We start from the raw sequence: 23,124 nt of genomic DNA on the forward strand, positions 1-23,124 counted from the left end.
TACTCCAATCATTTCTAGATGCCACTGTTTCCTTTCTATGGGATTAGGAGTCCTATCGTAGACATTATTTACAGTAGCCCCAGCATTCTTCACAACTGAATGATGCCCCTAGGATTTGCCCACTGTCTTCCCGGAAGCGGTAGGAATCTCCCTAAGGATCTGAGCGGCTGCTTTTCGGACTTGCAGTAAGGAGGAGATTTTGGAGCAAATGGGCTGGCGTAGTCATTTTAAACATAAATAGGTCTGAAGGAACAGAACTCTCACCCGAGTTCCTGGGGAACTTAAATTCTAGGAGGAATTAGATAAACTTTTCATTTATAGTTGCTCTCTAATTTGGTGCTGATGTGTTTTTAGAATATCCAGCCTCTATTTTTAAGAAAGATACAACTGAAGAATATAGGGAAAAAAAAATGTTGATTTTAATTTGATTTGCGTAAATTCAGACTATATGTTTCTGCTTGAAAATTGGGTGTGAGAGACTAAAAGGGCTTAGTTACATATAAAGATATATTACAAATGCATAAAGATAACAAAAAACGCTTTCACTGGTGTTTTTATTTGCAGAAGATAACCCATAAGAAAAAGTGTTTTGCTCTCTACTTAACTTGAAGAAGTCTGTGAATTTTTAGAAGACAGAGATTGCATTTTATTAATTTCAGAGTTCCCAATAGAGTTTGGTACAAAGGTTTCAACATAGCAGCTGCTCCATAAGTATTTGCAAAATAAAGTTCCTGTATAATAAATCATACTTTTATCATTGGAACATAGGATTGTGAGTCAGGTCACTTCAGATTTTGTTCTGAGTTTCGGTGGTTCTAGGCTTTGTGGTCTGCATAAATGGGGCCCTTAAGGTTGTGCGAGGCATGGGGTCCTTGGTCTAGGGTAAGTCAAGTGGACTAGAAATGAAAGAAACTCTCCATTCGTGTTTGGCATGTTCTGCTTTTCAAAAATAAATTCATGATCTTGCTATGCCTTATCATATAGTAAGCACAAAAGTTAACTTGACATTTCATATTTGATCTGCATAAGCTTGCCCCACTATCTTCTGTCTAGAGCGATCTTCCCAACATGCAAACCTGATCCTGTCACTCTCTGTTTAAACTTCTTCACTGGCGTTTTACGGCATCAGGATAAAATCATACCCCTGAGCACAACTTACAATCATCTTTCACTACTCCCCCGCTCTGCACCCTGCTTCAGCCAGAAGCATCCACAGCCTTCCGGTAATCATTCTCATTCTGCTTCTAGACCCTGGCACAGGAGGGGAGGCAGGTTCCTCAATGCAGCGGTAAAATTCCATGCAGATGTCTCTTCTTTTCTTGAGGTGTATTTTGAAGGAAAAAGACAATGTTTTGTGTGCTCTTTCTGAGTGTTACAAGAAGCCCTTGCTATGTCCTCCCTCTCAACAGCTCTTGCAGTTAGCAGAGCAGACAAACAGTCTCCCTGGGGGACCACGCTGTTCCTTTGTTCTCCTCAAATGAAGCACAGAGGAGCAACACCTAGAGTTCCTTGAGAGTTCCACGAATCTGTTCTGTTACTTTTTATTTTGCTTTTCTAGATCAATGGCCCTTACTCTTAAATCGAACAACAGAAGAAGCTGTCTTTAGAATGTGAGAAGATGTCTTATTTTCTCTCCTCTTCTACGTGTTATGTCTCGTAAAATATAAGTACGTGTTTAGGGGAAGGAGTTTACCCCTTTCAGCCTCTTAATAGCCGGATGACCTCAACGTTATACTCCTGATGCCAAAACATCTAAACTAAATCATTAAGAGCAGAAAATCATTTTCCTTCAAGTTGGTTGGAGGGGCATTTTGAAAGCCTCCACCTCTGTTATCTTATTCCCTGGTAGGAGGAAGGAACCAAAATGTGTGATATAACCAGTTTAGGATGCCTTTCTGTAGCTCTAACGCTAAGGAGGAGTGAGTTAAAGTTTCCTTTTCAAAGAAATCATTACACTCCTAAGTGAACATCCGCCCCTTTGCCCTCTCCCCATTTGCTCCAAACCTGGTGTGCCTGAGATCTGGAAGTTCACTAACACCTCACTGTGAGTGGAAAGAACAGAACAGAGCGCCAGGGAGCAGGCGAGGACAGGAGGTCAGCGCACTGACCCGCAGTCGGAGGTTTTGGTTTGTTGAACTACTTCCCCCGCGCTGCGCCAGTTTCCTTGACCTGTCCTGCACGGTATTGGGGCTGGGCGCCCTCTGCTGGGCAGAGCAACACACGCGGCCTCCCCACCGCTCCTGGCCTAAAGAATTTTGAGCTTTTGCTAACGCTGGGGCAGATATTCTTCTCAAGGATGATGACCTGCTAGTGTAAGATGATGGTCATGAAAACAGAGGCTTGAGTTGTTTAGGTAATTTTAAGTGTAATCTGAGCAAACAAACAAGAATTCATTTTATGATCTACCCCCCCGGTCAACTTCATACCCACCCATTTCCTCTCTGAGCGGAATGAGGCTTTAATCTTGTTCTAATAGCATTCAATTCAGTGGCACAGTACACCAAAGTGTATGTCTTTGTGGTCAGAGTAAATGGAATCACAAGAAGAATCACCTCACTCACATTTTCTGTTTAACATATGTCACATTTTGGGGGGAGTGGAAGATTTTGGCATATTTGAATGCCTTTCCTTATGTTTAACATACCTCTTTCTAACATTAATGTTCCAATTTCAGGGCTTAAAATTTTTTTGAATTTCATACATTCATTAATTTTCTTTAGTCATTCAACAAACATTAATGGGCACCTATTTTATACCAGGCATTGTGTTGGGTTATACAGAGCACTAGTAGATGCAGGAGAAAAGAGATCCCTAGAATCTTGAGAAGCTCAGTCTAGAGGGAGACTTTTAGACTTGCAACATAAAAAGGCATTAATAAAGAAGGAGACAAGTTTTTTTGGAAACACAGAGGTTGGAATAACAATACTAGAAAGGGACAGAAGTTAGGATATACTCCATAGGGTGGGAGAGGTAAGTATTGAGAGATGTTTGTGTGTTTGCCAGTTAGAAAAGTGGGGTATGGCAGATAGTAAATAGTAGAGAGAAGACATGCTCTGTGCGTGTCTCAAGAAAGGCAGGGTCTTTAGAGAGGCTGGAGGCCAAGAAGTGGCTCGTGGGGAGAGGCGAGGCTAGAGTGGCAGTTTAAAGCCAGCTGGTGGAGGGCCTTATGTAGCAGGCTAAGCAGACGGGATTGTTTCTATCTGGAGATGGGGAGGCACGGAAGGACTGCTCAGGAAACTATAAGGACTGCTTTTTACTTTAGAAATATCTCAGGAAGGTAGAGGATGGATAGAGGGTAGGGGACTGTCAAAATATCGACAGGAGGCTGCTGAAGAAAACTGTTGGAGTAGAAAAAAGAATGAGAGTGGGAATCCTGGAAACAGGATTAGCTGAAAAACTGCTTAATGGAAACTGGTTGCATGTGGAGGTGAGGAAGATGGAAGAATGAAGGAAGAGTTGGCTGGTGGATGGTGATGATACCAGGGCGAGCAGAAAAGGGTTTGGGGTAGCAATAATGACTTTCACTTCGGGCATGTTGAATCTGAGGTGACTGCGTGTGGGGATATCAGCTGAGTACGGAAATATGGGTCTTGAACTCAGAGAGAGGAAATGGCTAAGGGGGGAGATTTGGGATTCCCCAGCTGGGGTTTGAGGAATCAGAAGATTGTCCATGAAGACTCCGCGGAGGGGGGGAGAGAGGCAAGAATGGAGTGTCTCATGCTTCACTTCTACTTAGTAGAATCAGGTGACAGTTTCATTAGCTGCTTTTTAAATATTAAACCTTGTCAAGAATGTGGATTTGGGTGACATTTTATCTTAATAAGTAACCTCTTCAAAAGTAAGTTTTTAAAAAGAAAATTGGTGCGCCTCCATGAGGTAGGTCTTCATCGTGGAGTCTGTTCGCTCCAGCATCCTGGGTTTAATGTCAATGCATGTTTTCACAAAGTGATATTAAATCAGAAGGGGCTTCAAAATAATCTTACAATGAACTTGGTCTATTCAAGTTAAAGCCAGGATTAAGTTAGATACATAAGAAAACATCAACGATTGGGTTCTTTTTTGGGTGGGCTTTGGAATGGGAACGTGGAAAAAGGTATATAATTTGTGCTGATCTCAAGGGGGAATCAACATTCATTTTTATCTATATTCATATGCATAGCTAATTCTGAAAAATGCATAGGATTATAACCTCTTAAGAAGGAGGGAGGAATTTAGGGATCATTGTAAAATTTCATGTTTTGTAGATGAAGAAACTGCACAATAAATTTAGGTAGCACTGCAAGCTCGATCTTATGACTCTAGGAGATTCATAATTGACATTGTCACGTTAAAGGCTCTGAGAAGTTCTGCAGCAAAAAAAACCCTGGTTTTGTTTTCTTAGATTTTCCAGTCATTTGGTGATCAACCCAACATTTCGCAGAGTTTGAATAATGGTACTCTAAAGGTTTTCTTTATAATTAAGCGAAACAATGTAAGATTTCTAACTATTAGCCACAAAGCTCAGTTCCGTTAGTAAACACTTACTGATTCCTTAATATTTATAGGCACTGTGTTAGGTAGTAAGGGTACAAAGATTATTCATATAATAACAATAATAATGGTGGTTACAATTTGTTGAGGTGCTAGGAAATTTGCTAAGTATTTTACATATACCATCTCATTCAATCCTCTCTACCCTGTGAGGGAAGTAAGTACTATTTCCCATTTTAGAGATGAGGAAATTAAGGCTCAGAGAGGTGAAGTGATTATCCTAAGGTCATGGACCTAGTGAGTGACAGAACTGGGATTCAAATGTGGCTTCTGTCTGATCCCACTGCTCACATTCTTGACTACCACCACACTGTCTTTGGAGAATTTACAGCCTCAATGTTGTCCATAAGCATTTGCAAGATGGACTTCAGATATTTTGATTTGAGAATCTCCAACCTGTGATGTCTAAAGTTAACCCCTGAGGTTCTGCATTACCCAGAAAAGTCTTCCTCACTTAGCAGCCAGGGTAGCCCCTTTCTCTCTGAATCTGAAGCTCTGGGTATCAAACAGTGCTTTGTTGGGATGTAGTATTTCGTTTCTTCCACATGACACAATGCAACATATATGAAGTAGATCAGGATATAGCTAATTTAGGACTTTCCTGTATGGTTCCTGAATGTTCCTTTTTCATTTTTTTTAAGTGGGAAAAATGAGCACTATATTTTAAATCTTCTTTATACACTTTAGGCAATACTTAACATTTAACTCTTAGTAATTTGTGTTTTTAATGGAATAGGGTTTTCCTTTTGGGTCGTTTTCATAGAGTAACTTCGGTTGTCTAAACATAGTCTGAAATACGTTGGGGATTATGGTTTCAACACATGTAAGCCTAAGGCCAAAGTATGAGTAACACATGATATTTTGTTACATTTCGTGAACAAACCACTGTTTTGTGGTATAATACAAAACATAACTAAGTAGTTTAGATCACTATCAGGCATTACAAGGTTAGGTTTTCAATTTACGTGATTACTCAAAGCTCATTAGAAGTATATTCTTTAGCTCTAGGGAATGCCGTCTAGAAAATTGTGGTTTCCCTTGTGAAAATGGTATATTTTTAGTTCATTTATTATGTTTTTAGTTTATCTCAATTATATCCCTTTGTACTTTTAGTACAATAGTTGAATTCACAAATAAACTTACAAAGTCTATTTACCAGTGAGCCAAAAAGGGTAAAAAAAAAAAAAAAGGAAAAGAAAAAATAAGTTATTTTTATTTATTAACTTAGACTCTGTCTTTAGAATGTCATAGGTGTTCTATCAATGAAACTGTTACGCATTATTCTCCCTAGGTCATGCCAGCTGTGGTGTGATAGAAAAGCTCTAAGTTCTAATTCTGGCTCTAGTACACACTAAAAAGCCAGTTTGACTTTCTGATTTTTTGGCTTCCTCTCCTAGAAAATGGACCTACCGGGGCATAGTGGTTAAGTTCATGTACTCTGTTTCGGCGGCCTGGGGTTCACAGGTTTGGATCCCTGGCATGGACCTATACGCTGCTCATCAGGCCACGCTGTGACGGTGTCCCACATACAAAATAGAGGAAGATTGGCACAGGTGTTAGCTCAGTGACAATCTTCCTCAAGCAAAGAGACGAAGATTGGTGACAGATTTTAGCTCAGGGCCATTCTTCCTCAACCAAAAAACAAGAGAGAAAGAAAGAAAATGGACCTACTATCATGTCCCTGCTATGTGGAAGTTCTTTTGAGGTATGTTAGGAATAACATGAACTCTGCGATTGCATATGTATGGAGTCACATTCTCTTTCTGACCCTGTGATCTTGAGTGAATTATCTAACCTCTTTGAGCCTTAGTTTCCTGATTTGTAGAACAATGATAATAATAGTGTCTACGTGATAGGACTATTGTGGGGATTAAATTAGATAATGTTTGTAAGTAACAGAGACCAGGATGGGATACAGGTTAGTTTCTCACTACATGTTAAATTCTTTCCCTTTTTCATTACTATATATGTATATTATTATCATCTTATTATTTCATACTCTTTATTTTATTTATATATGACTACTGCTAAAATTACACTTCAAACATTTAATAAATCACATGAAAACAACTGTGGATTGTGATTATATATCTGATATCTGAAGAATTAACCCTCATTTGGTCCAGCACATTTACTGAGCTTTTGCTGTGCACAGTACATTGGATTGACTAAAAAGAACTCAGAAAGTCTCTTTCTGAATCCTTGTTAAGTCCACATTAACAGGGCATTTAGTTTTGCTTATTTTTATCTTATTTTTAGCAAAATAAGAATGCATTATTGGCAATATACGGGCCATAACTTGGTAATAATCCATCTCCTTGGTTTAACATAGAAACATTGACCATATTTTCAAAACTGAAATGTTGTCTGTAGAGACCTTCCTTCTGGAGAGAATGGAGGCCTTTCTAGGGGAAAGGGCAGCTGGCTATTGCTCTGAACGAGACACATATGAAGGAAACATTCACGCAACATCAACCTCCGAGTCTTAAGTAGACACATATTCATAGAAATAGTCTTACCTGTAGTTTTGGAATAATCATTAAAATCTGACTGTATGTCTGCAGTCTCTTTAACTTAATTCCTGGAGACCTTTTCTTTTCTTGCTTTGACAATCAGGAAGCTTAAAACTGAATCTGTGGCCCAATTATATTCACCTTACGAAACTTTAGCTTGGGTCTTACCTTTCTTGGCCCTGATTTTTATAATTTGTCTTTTATTAGTGATCTCATAAGCTTTGTTGAGTAAGGGGGAGTATTAATATAATAAATAAATAAATAAGAAAAAAATCTATTTAAACCTTTTGTTAAAAGAGATCTAGTTCCCAAATGACCCAGACATTTGACTTGTAATGGGGTAAGAAAAACGTGGGTCAAGTGACACCTCATCTGCTCGTTTTTGGAAAATGCGTTTGTTTTAGTGATTGGAAATGGGGTATTCTTAGAAGAAACTAGCAAGTCCCCATGATTCTGGACTGCCCTTGGGATCAGAATGCTGGTTTGAACAATAATCCTGATTTTTAGCAGCTTATTATGTGTGCCTCCACTTTGGGCCAAGGAGATTTATTCATGCTGATGACTTCAAATTCCGTCATGAACCTCCATGTTGCGCCATGTCAGTTTAAGATTAATTATGGTAATTCTCAGAGCAACTGAGAGTGTGTCAGAGTTTCCAGCCAGATCGACACTCCTCCTCTGATCCAGAACCCAGGGCTTGGGGGGCTGGGGAAGGAAATGGGCTTTGGGGACGGACATGCATTTTAGACATTTCCCTTAAGTACACTTGGTTCTGACACAAGGCCTTGACTTCCCACTGTTCACTGTACAATTGGGCACCTTCATGTATATTTGCTGTACGTTTCCTGGCTCTCTCATATGTTTTTATAGTCAGGGTACATCAGATTTAGTAATCAGGCTTTGGTCACTCCAGAATGACCATATGCTTTGAGGTATAATTACTTTTCTAACATTGAAAATGAAAAGGCTGTTAGGCTGTGAATCTGTGAATAATCAGTCATTCCCTTGTTTAAGTAAAACAAGTTATCATAATTCATCAGTACGGGACCAGCCCGGTGGTGCAGCAGTTAAGTGTGCATGTTCTGCTTTGGTGGCCCAGGGTCTGCCAGTTTGGATCCTGGGTGCGGACATGGCACCGCTCATCAAGCCATGCTGTGGCAGGTGTCCCACATATAAAGCAGAGGAAAATGGGCACAGATGTGAGCTCAGGGCCAGTCTTCCTCAGCAAAAAGAGGAGGACTGGCAGCAGATGTTCGCTCAGGGCTGATCTTCCTCAGGAAAAAAAAAAAAAATTCATCAGTAAATTAAATTTTCTTTAGAATGGCATTTATATCCCCATGCTGTATCATGATGTTTAGTAATGACTTATTAAAAATAATACCCTAGGAAGTTTTCCATTTTAGATCACCAACGGTGATATGTGATAGAAAAAGGACCAAAACATACTGGATGTTCTTTCACAAACTTTAGGAAACAGAGTTATTGGAACTTCGTGTGGAGCGTTGGTTTTATTTTAAATCAAATGCTATCCCTGCATCACAGGTGCCTTATTATTTCTCTTTGGGCAATAATTCTAGGAGGAAAAAACAGTCAGAAGATATGCTGAGTTATGTAGTAGAACTGCACAGTAGTAGTAGTTTGTGGCGGTGGGAACAAGACTGCTACTAATAGCTGGCTTTTTTTGATTATCTGCCACGCTTTTCTCTAAGTCCATTGCATATATTATCTTATTTAAAGATCATAGTCCTAGAAGGTAAACGTTATATTATCTCCACCTTTCAATTGTCTAAGGGCCGGCGTTTTTATGATCTCCATTTTACAGGTGAACAAACTGAGACGCGGCCAGGGTAAGACGCTTGCCCAAGGTCACAGAGCTATTCGGTAGCAAAGCCGATCTCTGATCAGGACAGCCTGCAGGCAGAGCTGCTGCATCCACCACGATCAGAGAGCTGCCTCCTTCATCATCTTTTATTGCTAATATTTTATAAATTTATCTTGCATCAAAGCATTGCTGGAGACCTAGATTATCTCGCTTTTTTAATAACATGGCACTGATTTGTAGCAACATCTGTACGATGCTGTTATGATGATTATGATCAAATTGTGTTATGGATTTAAGTGTATGTGTGTGATGTTTCTGATAGCTAGCATTGATATGCTGTGTCAGGCATTGTTCAAAGTTCTTTACAGGCGTGAAAACACTTAATTCTACTATTATTCAGGTATCATTAAGGATAATAACAGCATCTACTTCACAGAATTAAATCTCTTAAAATATGCAAAGTGTTTGGACTGCATGGCATGGGATGAGTGCTCCGTACATGCTGGTTGTTATCCTTTTGTTACAGATGAGGAGCCTGAGGCTTCAGCGAGGTTGAATACTTGCTCACCGGCACTCAGTGGTTTAGACGCAGAGCAGGGCTTTGAACCCGGGCAGTCATGTTATGGAGCCCACACTTAACCACCACACAAGTGAGAAAGCACAGGACATTTGCGAATTACCCTTCTGTTTTCACTTGCTTTGATTGCCGAACAGAACTGAAGCTTTTGTGTTACTTATGAAAAACAGCATGGTGTCTGGATTAAGACCATAGGCTCTGGCGTCAGCCTGCCTAGGTTAGAAGAGCATCTCCATTCCCTCATAGCTGTGCAACCTAGGGAAATTTATTTAAACTTTCTGTGCTTTGGGTTTCTCATCTGTACAAAGGGGATAATTATCTCACAGGGTTGCTGTGAGGATTAAATGAGAAAAACCTATCTAAAGCTCTTAGTATAGCACCTGGCATATGGTGGCATTCAAAAAAGATTAGCTGACATTATTATGGTTATTAGAAATAAAATTGCGCTTGCATTTCAAGGTATACTTTGAATTTTAAAGTCACAGATTAAATCCTGGGAGTCAAACTTAAAGAATACTCCTATAAACCAAACGAGACTCCCTCTGAAAGAGTGTGTGTGTGAACTGGCTTATAGAGAAAGTCAGAGTGTGGGCTGTAGAGGGAACAGGATGAGGCTGCTTACACACCTTGAAGAGCTAGTGGGGGCGCTGCATGAAAAGGCCAGAATGGTCCACATTGATACATTTATCTGGGTGCTTAGAAACTGTGTTTAGGCAGTTTATTCTCTGGTTATGGGGGAGTCAGATTTCAACCAGCTCCATCATGACTATTTTCTAGACCTCGCATAAAGGGAGAAGAGAGAAACATTGTGCCTTCCTCATCTTGGATTCTTCTGTTCTTGGAAGGTAAGCCAAGTGGTATAGCCTTCTTGCAACCGCCAACAAGTACATTTGCTGTTCCCTCCCAGTCTTATCATGTACCTTGTGTCTAAACAGCACCGAAGTGAATGCTTGGAGTTATAGTTTTAATTTTATTAATGTTTAAGTTGTTTTTGTTGAGTTCAGAGTATCTTGTCTGTGCTAATTCATATGACTAAGATTTTTATAGTCCCTGCTCTCTGCAAGCCTAGTTTTCTTCAGGGAAAAACTGGGAAGTGAGGGAAAAAGATAAACAAATAACCATGAACAAAACTAAGGTGGTGATTGTTTCAAAACCCACTCTATTATACAGTTGACTTTGAGGGATATTGCTTCATTTTTCTTGCTTTCCCTTAATTTTGTTGAGTTCTGCATTCAGGAAGACATGTTCTCATCTGGTTACAGCCTACTTCCCCAGTCTCTTCTGTAGACCGACAGTTCAGAGGAGGTTAATAGATACTCTGCTAAAAATCTGTACTGTTTTACATTAGTTTAGGGAGCACTGGCTTATATAATATAACCAGGCTTCTTTTCTGCTGGACTTTGCAGAGCCTTCACTAACCCCATACCCAGTCTGCAAGAGGAGACTGTCATAAGTTGAGTTTATTTAATCGTGGCATCTTTATTTCCTGCAATATCTTAGAGTGAGTGTTTGAGGGCCACGCTTTGGGAAATGTTAGTTAATATGGTAGTCAGTTTTATAGGCGGAAATTGTTAGAGTAAGGTGCCACAGCTTAATGGTAATTTTGCTGTTATTTTTTCAAGATTAAATAGACGCCATACCGCAGCTTATTAAAAACATGAAAATTATGAACTCAGAGCTTACTATAGTGTTTTTCTTTTGTATCAAACTGAAGAAAAAGAAGAAAATGACAAAAAAATAGGATTTATTTAAAAACACGCTCTAATTCTATACCGAATCCTGAATCCATCACAAATTTAATCTAAAAGTATACATATTCTTTCTAGAGTCACAGTGTTGAAAGACACTTAGGGGACCACAAGCTCTTCAGTCGTCAACGGGGTTGTTGTTGCTCTTCCTTTTCTCTTTCTTTTTTTATAAATGCAAGATAGTACAATATAGATTAATAAATTATTGATAATTTTATAGTGCAGATTAAAGCAAAGATATTTCTGGACATCCCCAGCTACCCAGAAGAACATTTTTCTAGAACTTCCCAGTCCCAGTATAGTAAATGAGATGATTTATTGTCGTGATATTTTAATTCATGACTTTTAATTCTTACGTGGGAAGAAATTTAATTTTTGCTCTCAAAGTCTGGGTTTTCTAGAATACTGGAAAGAAAATCAGAAGGTCTTGGTGACCTTGTTAAATTCAGACCCCAGTAAGCACCATGCCTGATACAGAGCAGATACCCAACACGTTCGTGGAATGAACTTTATCTGACTGTGTTTGACTTCTCATCTGTTCAAAGAAAACTTTGGGCAGAATTCATGTCCTCTTAGGTTCCTTAAGGTGTGGAAATGTGGGTTCTGTGGTACTCCGTAGGTCTTGGATTGTTTAGGGAACAGGTAAGGGTCATTTGGGAGCAAAGACAAACAACTTTCAGCTTGCTGTATATAATAATAAGACTAATTATAAGCTTTATTTTACAAATCGAGTCTTTCTCTCTACTTCAGCTTTATCCTATTGGTTGTACACAACATACTTTTAAATGTGAAGAGTGAGCCCCTTTCTCTGCACAGAAAGTAAAACAAATTATTATTGCTGATGATATGGAAGAGTTTACTGTCAATCTTCAAAGTCACCCATACCATTTAAAATGTTTACTATCACTAGGGCTTAATTAATGCACTTAATTAATACCTGGAAACATGAGCAGTTTCTTTTCCCTCAAGGGTCTCTGTATAGTTTTGATTCCAGGATCACTAACTAAAATGTCAAAAATGTAATAAATATATGACCGGAGAAAGCAATTAATATTTATTGAATGCCTATTTTGTGCCACATCCTGTACAATATGTTTACATATTTACGTATGCTATCCTTTTTATTCCTTAAGGAAACCCAAGAGCTAGGTATGATAAATTAGTTTTGAGAAAATCAGTGCTAAACTTCAAGTGATTTGCACAAGATCCAAGAGCTAGTAAGTGATGGAATAGAAATATAAACTTATCTTTAGAGAAAAAGAAAAATATTTCAGGAATAACTAGTCCATTTCAAGTATATACTGGCCTGTGTAACTGTGGACTAGTAGGAAGGAGAAAGACCCTGAAGGTGGCGGTGGGCTAAGAGCCCTTACGGTCCCTGAGCATGGGCCTTCAGTGGAAGTGCAGCGTCACCCTCCTCTCCACCTTGTGCCCTGAGGGTGTGTGAAAGCTTCAAGCGGCATTCCATTCTGAGTGGTGTGGGCATGTGGAAAACACAGTTAGGAGGATATTTTATGTGATTAACGTTGGTTGTCATGGCAAAGTCTAGATTTTTCATTTGCATAGACATGAACCCAGATATTCAATAAATGTTTCCACTTCAAATGTGAAAAGTTATCTTTAGTGGATTAAAAGTCAGAACTAGTTAGGACTTTTTTCATACCATGCTACAAGGCAAATGAATACTATATCTTTTCTTTTTTAAACTCATATTTTATTTTTATAACTTTTGTCTTCTTGTTTAATATTTGAAAAAAATTCCAAAGACATTTGCCCACACGTCTCACTATTTTGAAGATATTATTGCTAAAGACTGGAATTATATCTTTAAAAGATGGATGAACACCATTTGAATGTCTAGTAGAACACCTTTGTCATACAGGGGCCTAATGAATGCTCTTAGAGGATCAAGGTTAGATGAAAGCATGGCGAGGTCATCTAGTCCTGGGCTTTGAATAAGATCTCCTCCAAGGTTTCTATCAAGCTTGAAGCTTTATACTTTCATGCTATCTGAAGTTTGTCCATGAAATGTGTGCTTTTGACGTATTTTTAAAGCAGTTTTGATTCTCACAGTAAAAGAGCTCAGATGTCCAGTAAAATTCTAATATAAAGTCAACTGGTTAGATTTTGTATTTTTAAAAAAATTCTTAACTGACCTGCTCTATAAGGGGGAAAAAAACTTATCTTCTTAAAAAAAAGTCATTGTAGATCCTAATTATACTATATATAAAAATAACTCAGTTGGCATTAAAGAGTTAAGTTTTAAAATCTTGGAAGACTGAAGAAAAAATATCTCAGAAATTCCATAAACTTCAGATTTTGCCTGTAAATTGATTCTAAATATTGAAAACCAATAACTACATACGTATTTATCAGTGGAGAACCATGGCTATATTTTCTCCATGGTTTCAGTGACATGCCCCTTATGATATCCAAAAAAGTCAAATTAATTCTTATTTCTTACATTGTATAAAATCATGTCTTATTTAATGTTTCTCATATTTACTCCATCAGACTTTCTAAAATAATATTTTTCTTTCTGTTTTTAGTTGCTTTCCTTTTATATACATGAGAGAAAAAATATATTTCTACTTCACTATAACTCTGCCCGTTAATCACATTGTGTATTTCTTGTAATCCATTTCATTGTTTTCCCAGAAAGGCATTCTTTTTGGAGATTTCCTGTTTTAATTTTGACTGATTGTTTTCTAGGGCTGTTGCAAAGCTAACATCCCAAGAATTATTTTCAAAGAACTCTCGAGTTGGTTTCAACGTTATATATCATCTTTTTTGGTCTTTTCATTTCCATTTTGTTGGAGTACACTTGACGTCTCTACTTGGATGTCTAATAAACATCTCAAATTTAACTGATCTTCCCACTGGACATCGTCTGCCCAGTCTTCTTCATCTTTGTTAATCGCAACTCCATCTTTCCAGTTGATCAAGCCAAAAATCTTGAAAGTGCACTTGACTCTCCCACACTCCACATCTAATCCAACAGGAATGCTGTAGCTTAACTTCCAAAATATAGCGGAATCTAAGCCAGACCTCTACTGTAACCATAGGCATCATTGACGTGATACGTACGGCTATCTACTACTGTCTTGGAATTGTACATGACCAAATGACTTTATTATCATCATGGAACATCTAAGAGGTGACAGCCAGGCTATCAGTCTTCCAGGAGATATAATTAGGATCAGTAGTTTGAACTTATAGACGGAGATTCTCATTGAACAGAGATGGACACTCTCATAAGCAGAGCTGTCCAGCATTGGAATGTGCACCCGAGATGGCAGGTTCCCTATCAGTGGTGGTGTTTAGATAGAGGCAGATGTGCCCTCTCTGGCCACCATCCACACTGGCCGAGGACACTGTGGAATCTCACAGTGGTTAGGTGGCTCTTTGAGGTGCCTTCCACAGATGACAGAGATGAGATCCTGTTGTTTATAAAAGCCCATGGCCATGGCTGCCTCTGTAAGAACCTGAACGTCAGAGACACTGCTGAGCCTCTTGAATTTTTATTTTAATAGAGCTGCTTTTTATTAAATTACTGAACCTACTAAATTTTTATTAAATTATTGAAACTGTTAAATTATTAGTCATGACTACTTCTGCCTTGTGTATTACTTCTTTAATATTTAATATTTGTATTATTTTCTCTCATCCTATAGTAGGACCAGTATATTTAAAATGAAAACTCGAGAAATTTCCTGACAAATAGTTGGAAAATATATTCTGTATTTCACATTACCAAGTGATATTCATCTATTAATTGTTCTTGTTTTTTCTTCCTTCAGAGTACTTAAACATTTTATATTAAAATCTAGATGAAGGAAATCATTTCTGACAATTTTATGATTAATTTTTTTGTGTTTGCGAGTCTTTATACATTAATAATAAATGCCCTTTCCATCAGGTTTATGATTTTTGTTTTGAAATGTTTAACATATATGAGAACATATTTTCATGATATAGTTTTAAAAATCTGATGTATAAAGGAGATTTATTTTAGTTTTATGATCATATGTAAAGTAATTCTTACCTTTTGTCTTACAGATTTTGTCAGCCAAGAAAAGCCTCTTAAAAATTCCTTTCCCTCAAATTCATTTGTAATGTATCACCAGGCTAACAATTGGTTTTAAAGTAAATGTTGGAGACTTGCCTTTTCATCTGCTCTCTTCTCTTCTTTTTGGGCAAAGACACTTATGGATGACTTTGGCTCATCTTCCAAAATGTGGGAATACTTTCCTCCTTTCCCTTTCAGTGGTGGTCATGACATAGACAGATATTGTAGACGCTGGCTTGGTTTATAACTTTTGTCCTAGGAGATGAATATTAGAGTATTTTGGAAAGTAACCAGGCAAAGACATTTGAATGATCTTAGCTCAATGTGGTGTACAGATGAAAGAAAGAAATACAGAAAAGAAAGCTGGGTGTTAAGTTGAGGACTGGGTAATATGACTTTTCTTTATTGGATTACAACATTTGGTTTTGAAAAAAATCTTAAATAGAGGGAAGCTAGGCCCCATGTCAAGAGTGCTATTTTTCATTACTAGACTTATCATGCTTTATCTGATGTTTCTTTGTCCTGATACTTCTAATTCAGCTTTCAAAGCTGTCTGCAAAAAGTTTTCAATTTGGGTTCTGACTTTACACAGTAACAACAGGATAACTTGGTGGCTTTCATCTGTATTTTACCTTTTCAATTAATGAAAAAAGAAGATGATTTCTACGAGTTGTTTGGTACTGCCAAGATAGAGACATGGCCAGTGTTTAATTTCCGAATTCTTCTGATCACAGGAGCGCTGCAGTGTATGAAGAGTCCACTTTTCGAATAAGGCTGGCCTTAATTTAAGCCAGGGTGCGCTGGAGCCAGGGCCCTAGCTGACAAGACGTGATTGTGTGTCTCTTTTCTCAACTCCGTGTTCAGTGACATCACCTCAGTAGCTTGAAATCCCTTGCTGGGAGTATTTGCACGATGGGGATCAGCAAATATTACAAATCAGAACTCTCCTCTGACCTCAAAGAGCTGGTTGGTAAACATTTACCAGCACAACACTAGTTTAAGCACACTTAATTTGTGTGACTTTGCTCACGATATTTAACCTCTCTAATCCTCCTTTTCCGTCTCTAGAAAATGTGGGAAGCTAGTACCTACTTCACAAACTTTTTGAAAAAAATTAAATGAGATAACATAGATGACAACCCTCAACATAGCATTGATGAATGGCTATAATAATAATGATAATGATAAAAATAATCCTTTCAAACACAAGTAGGTTGCTAGTGTGAATTTACAGGACTGCTGTACTCACTGTTGGCTAGGTAGTGAGAGGAACAGGGTTGCAAAACCCTGGCAGAAACTTCTGTTTTTAAGTGGACATTGTCTTGCTGAGCTTTCTCTTACCAGTCTTTTAACATTTTTGGCTTAATTCAGCATCTATTTTCACTATGTATCATATGGCAAACCACTATGGTGAGTATAGTGGGTAGCCTGTTTTGTATTTTACAGCCTGTGTCCTTTTGCTACTTCTGAAACAGTTCTGGAAGTAAGCACCACCAATTTATCACATGTTTTGTCATCCTGTCTTCTAAGACATTTTTTATTATAGTTATTTATTTATATTGATATATGTAATATATATTATATATATTTCTTATTATTATATTTATTGTTGTAGCAAGTTGAGGAATAAATAGGAAGTAAGAAATTGAAGATACATAAGGAAGTCAGCAATTATAACCGAGAGAATGCAGCGTAAGAACTCTGTGAACTAGGGAGCTTTTCCATGTTTGTTATTTTGGTTTTTCCTGTCTTTCTCCTTGTAAAGATCAGTGATAAAAATGGGCCAGTGTGGATCCTCTTAGAGTCAGCGGGAGATGTTTAGCTGCGTTTTGCTCCTTGGCTTATAGCCTGAGAGGACAGAATCTCAAGGGTGGGGTGGGTAGAAGTAAGCTACCTAAGGAGAAGGAACAAGGTTCAGTCTCTGGGGCTTTTGCCTGTAAATCCGAGGAGAATCAGGGCTGCTGGTCTGCTAGAGTGAGGTTTCCTCACATGTGGGGCAGTTGGAGAAATCTGGTGATCAAAGGAAGAAGGGTGTTTTGAGGAGAAGGTAACAGGCAAGAAAAAATCAGAGATGCAGGATGTGAAGTCAAATGATGGAACTTTCTGTCTTAATGGAGACCATCTGGTCATCTTATCTTTAAAGGAGTGATTTCTCAGACATTTCTCATCTTATATCAAGACGACCATATGTCCCAGATAGCCTGGGATGGGCCAGATTTCAAATATGTTTGCTGCTCTTGGACCATTGGCCCCCATCGGGATTGGAAAATAAGATCACTATTCTTACTCCCTCTCCCAACTTTTGTTGCTTTTGTCACATGTAGTTTCTAAGTAGTTAACAGCATCATTAAGCAGCTGTCCAAAGCAGTGTTTCCCAAACCTGACTGTGTGTCAGAATCATCTGGGACATGCGTTAAAATACTGCTTCCCGTGGCACCTGCTCCACTCCTGCAGCCCCAAAGTTCAGATTCATTAGGTTGTGGCAGATATTCTGATATCTGTATTTTCAACCAGTGTCCCACATGATCAAGAGGTAGCTGGCTCCTGGACAGGTTGTTGGAAACCAATGGACCAATCAATGCCATTCACATCTTCCTCTGAGCATCATAAAGCCTCTTACAACAGGGCTTCACGTATCAGGGTTCTTTGGCTTATGAGGATCTTTGAACTCCTGAGATTTTAATGTTAAATTTGTGAGTATGGGTCCATTGGAATTCTCCTGGAGGGGACTGTAGCTTTAATCAAATTCTCAAAGGAGGTAATGGCCAAGAAAGTCTAGAAAGCCAGGCTTAAAGGCCAAGACTGCAATCTGATCGTCCAGAACATAGAAGGTACTTTTCTCAATGACCTTACACTTAGCTGCCCTCACAGTTTATTGTTTTGTTTTGTTTTTTCATCTTCTCAGAACTAATTACTGATCTAATAGGAGTCTCTTTTCTGGATTTAAGGAAAACACACACACACACACACACACATACACCCCTCCATACGCACACGTCAGTGACATTCTAAAACAATGACTCTTCTCTCAGACAAGTATTTTCAATTTTGTTATCCAGTAACATTTAATAAGTGTGTGTGTGTGTGTGTGTGTTTGAAGGATGAGAGTTTTGGGGTGACAATTGGTCACCTCTTTAGCCTCCCCATTTCCTCAGCCACCTTTCCCTCTGTGCCCTCCAGCTTTCTCTGTGTTTCTACCAAAACAGGTTCTGGATCTGTAATCCAGTGAAATCCTGTCTGTTTTAAACGTTAGGGTTAATATTCTCCAGCTGTGTTGCCTCAGCACTAGGGAGACTTTTTCCTTGACAAACATTTGCGGTTTAAGGATCCAAGCAATAGATTGGAAACTTTAGGGCTATGAGTTCTAACTCTGGGTCTGCCCTGACACAGTGTGTGACCTTGGGCAATTCATTTGATCTCTTTCCAGACTCTCTGATCCTTGATAACAGGATCTTTTAGAAATTCCCTGCCAATAAAGGCATATGGAACCACTCCTTGGTTCCACAAGGGAAGGCTACACTTCATTATGCTTCATGCCTTTAACTCTCTTTCTCCATTTACCCATCTCTCCATGCCAGGGCCTCCAGAGTCTTACAGTGGCTGTTTTCCCAAGTCTTAGAAATACTTTCTTACTTTTCTTTCTAAAAATGCATCAGCAACGCTACTCTGTTTCAGCCCTCTCCAAGATTCCAAACTTTGTCCCCAAATACATACCCCACAAAACTAAATTGCCCAGGGTGCTTTGGAACAGTGTGGATTGTGCAGAACTGGCCTCTGCCCTGGATTTCAGTGGCTACTGTGAATAGAAGAGAGCTAAGTTTCTCTCTCATTTTCCTGCATTCTACAAAGTACAATTTATTGTTTTATGAGCATCCACAAATCATTTTTATACTCCCTCTATTTTTTAACATCTCCTTTTATAGAAAATGATTAAGTTAATAAATTTTATTAAAAGCAATACAATTCCAAAAATTTTCTTTTGTAGAAAATATGCACCATTTCAGCTTTTGGACTTTGTTAGAAGGTTATTTACTCAGATAATATGTGTCTTTTAAGTTTTGGGAACACACACACATATCCCAGTGTGTAATCAAGAATTTTGTGGGGTGCCATAGGATAAAATTAGGTTTTGTAAAGAACTTTTAGATTCCTGGTAATTGCTGGTTCCTTGTTTTAGAACAAGGCTGGAACAGTAGTGTTGTGAATATTTCTTTCTTGCTAATATTTTCATCTGCTTCGCCCTCAACATCTCATGTTCCCCTGGACATTGGGTTTTCATATTTTAGTCATTTTATTTCTGTTAATGACGGTTAAGAGTCCTTGGGCCAAAATACTAAGAAGACTTGGCGTGTGGTTCATAGTAAGTCAATCAAATGGACTGAGCAGTTAAGCAGTTAGTGGAGTAACTTTAGTCGTGTGTTCTTGGTCAGACACTCTTTACTTGGAGTGCTGCGGGCGGTCAGTCTTCTGGGGCGGACAGCCTTCCTTCTGATGCTGCCTCCCTCACTCTCCTTTCCCTCCGAGGCTGGCCGAGAGTCCTCCACCCTTGGTTTGTCTCCTCAGTAACTTCCTTTTGCCATGGACCATCTTCTCCTCTCTCTCCGCCAAGACTTCTTTTGGGTAATTGCCAACCTGGAAATTGTCTGATGATCTAATATCTGCCTGTTATTCCTGTGCAAGGGAAGTAACAATAATGGTTAAGATTTTTTATTTAATCTATGCTAGCACTTTTTATAATACTTGTGATTTTTCATTTAATCTTCACAGTAATCCTGTGAGATCACTTATATACCCACTATATTTGTGAAGAACAAAAAAACGTTAAGGTAATTTGTCTAGACTCACACAATGAGTAAAAGCAACCTGATTTGAAACCTTGAGTGCCTAACTGATGTGCTCCACCTTTGAAAAATAGCCAGATGCACATATAAACCATGTGGTTTTAAAACTGTGATGGTTACCCCAGTCACAGTAGAGCTGCTCTAGGGGTAAGAAGAAAGTGACGAGTGGAGGGAGCCAGTAGATGGGGCTCTGTCTCTCCCCTCCTTCTCCTCCAGCCCTCCCTCCCTCTCTCTCTCTTACACACACACACACACAAACACACCACATGTGCACATACCCCCCAAGCTGAGCAGATAATCTTTTATCTGTTTTCGCACTGGACTTCCAAGTAATGTTTCATTTGAAGAAAGTTTCTCTGTAAAAAACAAACAAGCTTTGAAAATTGCTGCTTTCTACAATCTCACTTATCATAGTGCATTCTTATCTTTCCCGCCCTGGTCTGGAAATGCTAATGTAATTCAGATGTTAGCTGAGGTCATCCTTGTCTCTGAGGTTACCCTGTCCTTTAAGATTTAAATAAAGTTGCCTCAATCCCCCATTTCATATCTCCTGGAAGGTTCCAATGCCATCTCCCAGATTTCTGCACGTTCTCGAACCTATTCTCATGGCAAACTTTTTTCTGGTGACCGCTTGACCTCACAGCATTTTACCTCCCACAGCTGCCTTTTTCTCTGTGCTCCAGCTCCATGCTGACCTCCACGAGAACTCAATCCTTTTTCCTTAACTTGTACCCCCTCTATCCCCAATTCACTCCCACAAGGAGCTGTTCCATGATGAAGAACTGCAGGCAAAGGAGAGGGTTTATATCCCAGCAAAACGTTGAAACGGAATGTTAGACATTGTTGCTCTTCAGCATTCTTGAGCCACTTTGCCACCAGGAAGTTCCCATTGATCGCATTCCTCTGCCACAGCAGGTCCAGGCCCCTTGCTCTCAGCTCCTCCTCCCCCTTCTCACCTTTCTCTTCCTCCTCCTCCTCTGTCTTGCCATCCCGTCCTCCTTCACCTCAGAATCCCTCTGCATTTCTTCAGCTGGCCTTTGTTTGCTGGCCCCTTCTTAACCAGGTCTCTCAGACTCTTGCCTTGTCTACCCCGAGCAATTTATTAGGGTATTTTTCTAAATGAACACGATTTTCCCTCCATGAGAAACTGTGATGCACAGTATTGAGAAGAGTTTCCCCCCAGCTATATGAACGATCTGGCCCTACTGGAGGAATATAACCAGGCTGGTTAGCAAGCCCAGACCGGAGGCTAACTTCAAGCCCCGCAGGAGAACAGTCAGGGGCCTGTGTGAAGGGTGGATGCACAATTTGTCTTTTTCCTTGAGAGTTAATATTAAGAGTGTTCAATGCCATGTGTTAAGGCAGATACACGCAGCATCAGACACTATGCTCAGCACTTCACATTTTTTACTTTAATTGAAATATCACACTCTGTGAAGTACATATTTATATTTTCTTTTATCTCATGAGTGAAGTTAAGCAACTTGCCCCAAAGTCAGAGTTGGAAAGTAGTGCAGCCTGCTGTAGGCCCTGCCCTGACATTGCAGGCTCTTAACTACAGTACTATGCTATTCAACCACCTAGTGGTCAAAAGAATACTTCTCCTGGATGGTCCAGTCCACCCTCTGGCATCCCTTGCTCCCCTGGGGAAGTTCCTAGGCTCCATGTCATTTTCCTGCCTCCTGAGAGATTCTCATAGAATTTGAAGGATACAACTATTTTCAGCTCCCTTCTGGGAATATGTGCTTTTTCTAGTATACAGCAAGGAACTGAGCTTAATCTGCAAGTCATGTTAGCTGTATATTTAGATATCTGTATTTCTAAATGAAATGTGCTAAGTAAACATTCTTTAAAAAAAATTTTTTTTTTTAACAATAATGAGAGAGCTTGTGGGGAAAGGCCCAGACATCGTGGGCCTAAATCCTGGTTCCACATCTTCTTGTGCATCCTTTGGCAAGTTCCTTCTCTTCCCTTTGCCTCCATTTCTAGATGAGATGCACAATGATACCTACTTCCCCACCATAGCACTTGGCGTGAAGAAAATGCTCACTAAATATCAGTTTCTTTCCCTTTATATTGTTAATTGGAATTCTTATATCAGCATATTTACTCAGTATTTGTTCAAAATAGCAAGTGGCTCCAATTTTGGAAGTTGAAGGAAGGTGATATGGTGAATATGTTCTATTTTTCCAGTTTTCCTTAACTTTTTATATGCATTTTCCTTATGAAGAAATAAAAATACAGGTATTTCTAAATGCCAACAAGAAGAGAGCTGCTATCCAGCTCCTATTTCTGGTGAAGATGGAAAGGCATGTAGACAAAAAGCGAAGGTGGATTCAAGACCCATGAGATAAAACTTTTCTCCAGGACATTGGGACAGCTCTCCCAAACGTGGGAAGGAGTTGAGTATGATTTTCACGTCTTCACATTGAAACTTGTGGCCTGTGTTCATTTGAATATAGCAGTTTACCAACTCTTGGATTTTGGATTTTTATGTTATCAACATTTACTATATTAAGTGATTTTATATCCAAATTTACTGTGAACGCTTTGTTATTTAAATGGACTCATTCAAATGGAAGGTTCTCACAAGAGCTAGGCTGGGTGGTTAACACCAATGCAATGATGAGACAATATCTTCTCTCCATAACCGTAAACGCAAAATATCTACACTGTACTCGTCTGGAACCACTGATCAGGCAGATGATTCAACCATCAGATATACCATTTAATTTCTCCTTAAATGGGTGGTTCCTATCAGGTGAGACGTCCATACCAGGCCCTCTGACTAGGGCTGAGGCGCACACAAGGATTCCGTCATTGTGAATGGAGAGATCTCAGCTGACAGCAAATCCTGCTCTGTCTTAACATCGGTAACTGCAAGCTGAAAGGAAACGTATATTGAAGATAAAGTGGTATTTTCCTTTCAGGTTCTAAATTATTTCTGAAATGGAGTAGTAGTAAAAACTTCGAAATTTACTGTCTAAGCATACTTATTGTACGGCATTGGTTCTTAAACCTCAC

General features: G+C 39.0%; 1 protein-coding gene across 21 annotated transcripts in view; it reads left to right on the top strand.

The window, feature by feature from the left end:
• SUGCT (succinyl-CoA:glutarate-CoA transferase) overlaps nt 1-23,124 on the top strand; it is a 749,025-nt gene that overhangs the window by 437,988 nt on the left and 287,913 nt on the right. For 4 of the 21 annotated variants that reach the window (XM_070264346.1, XM_070264344.1, XM_070264351.1 and 1 more), the window contains one exon: nt 10,220-10,287. The exons of the other annotated variants lie outside the window; for them this stretch is intronic. In XM_070264346.1, coding sequence (XP_070120447.1) covers nt 10,220-10,287 — 68 coding nt within the window. The remainder of the gene's footprint in view (nt 1-10,219; nt 10,288-23,124) is intronic. 21 annotated transcript variants of the gene reach the window in all.

Source organism: Equus caballus, chromosome 4, assembly GCF_041296265.1.
Source record: "Equus caballus isolate H_3958 breed thoroughbred chromosome 4, TB-T2T, whole genome shotgun sequence".
Taxonomy (NCBI): domain Eukaryota; kingdom Metazoa; phylum Chordata; class Mammalia; order Perissodactyla; family Equidae; genus Equus; species Equus caballus.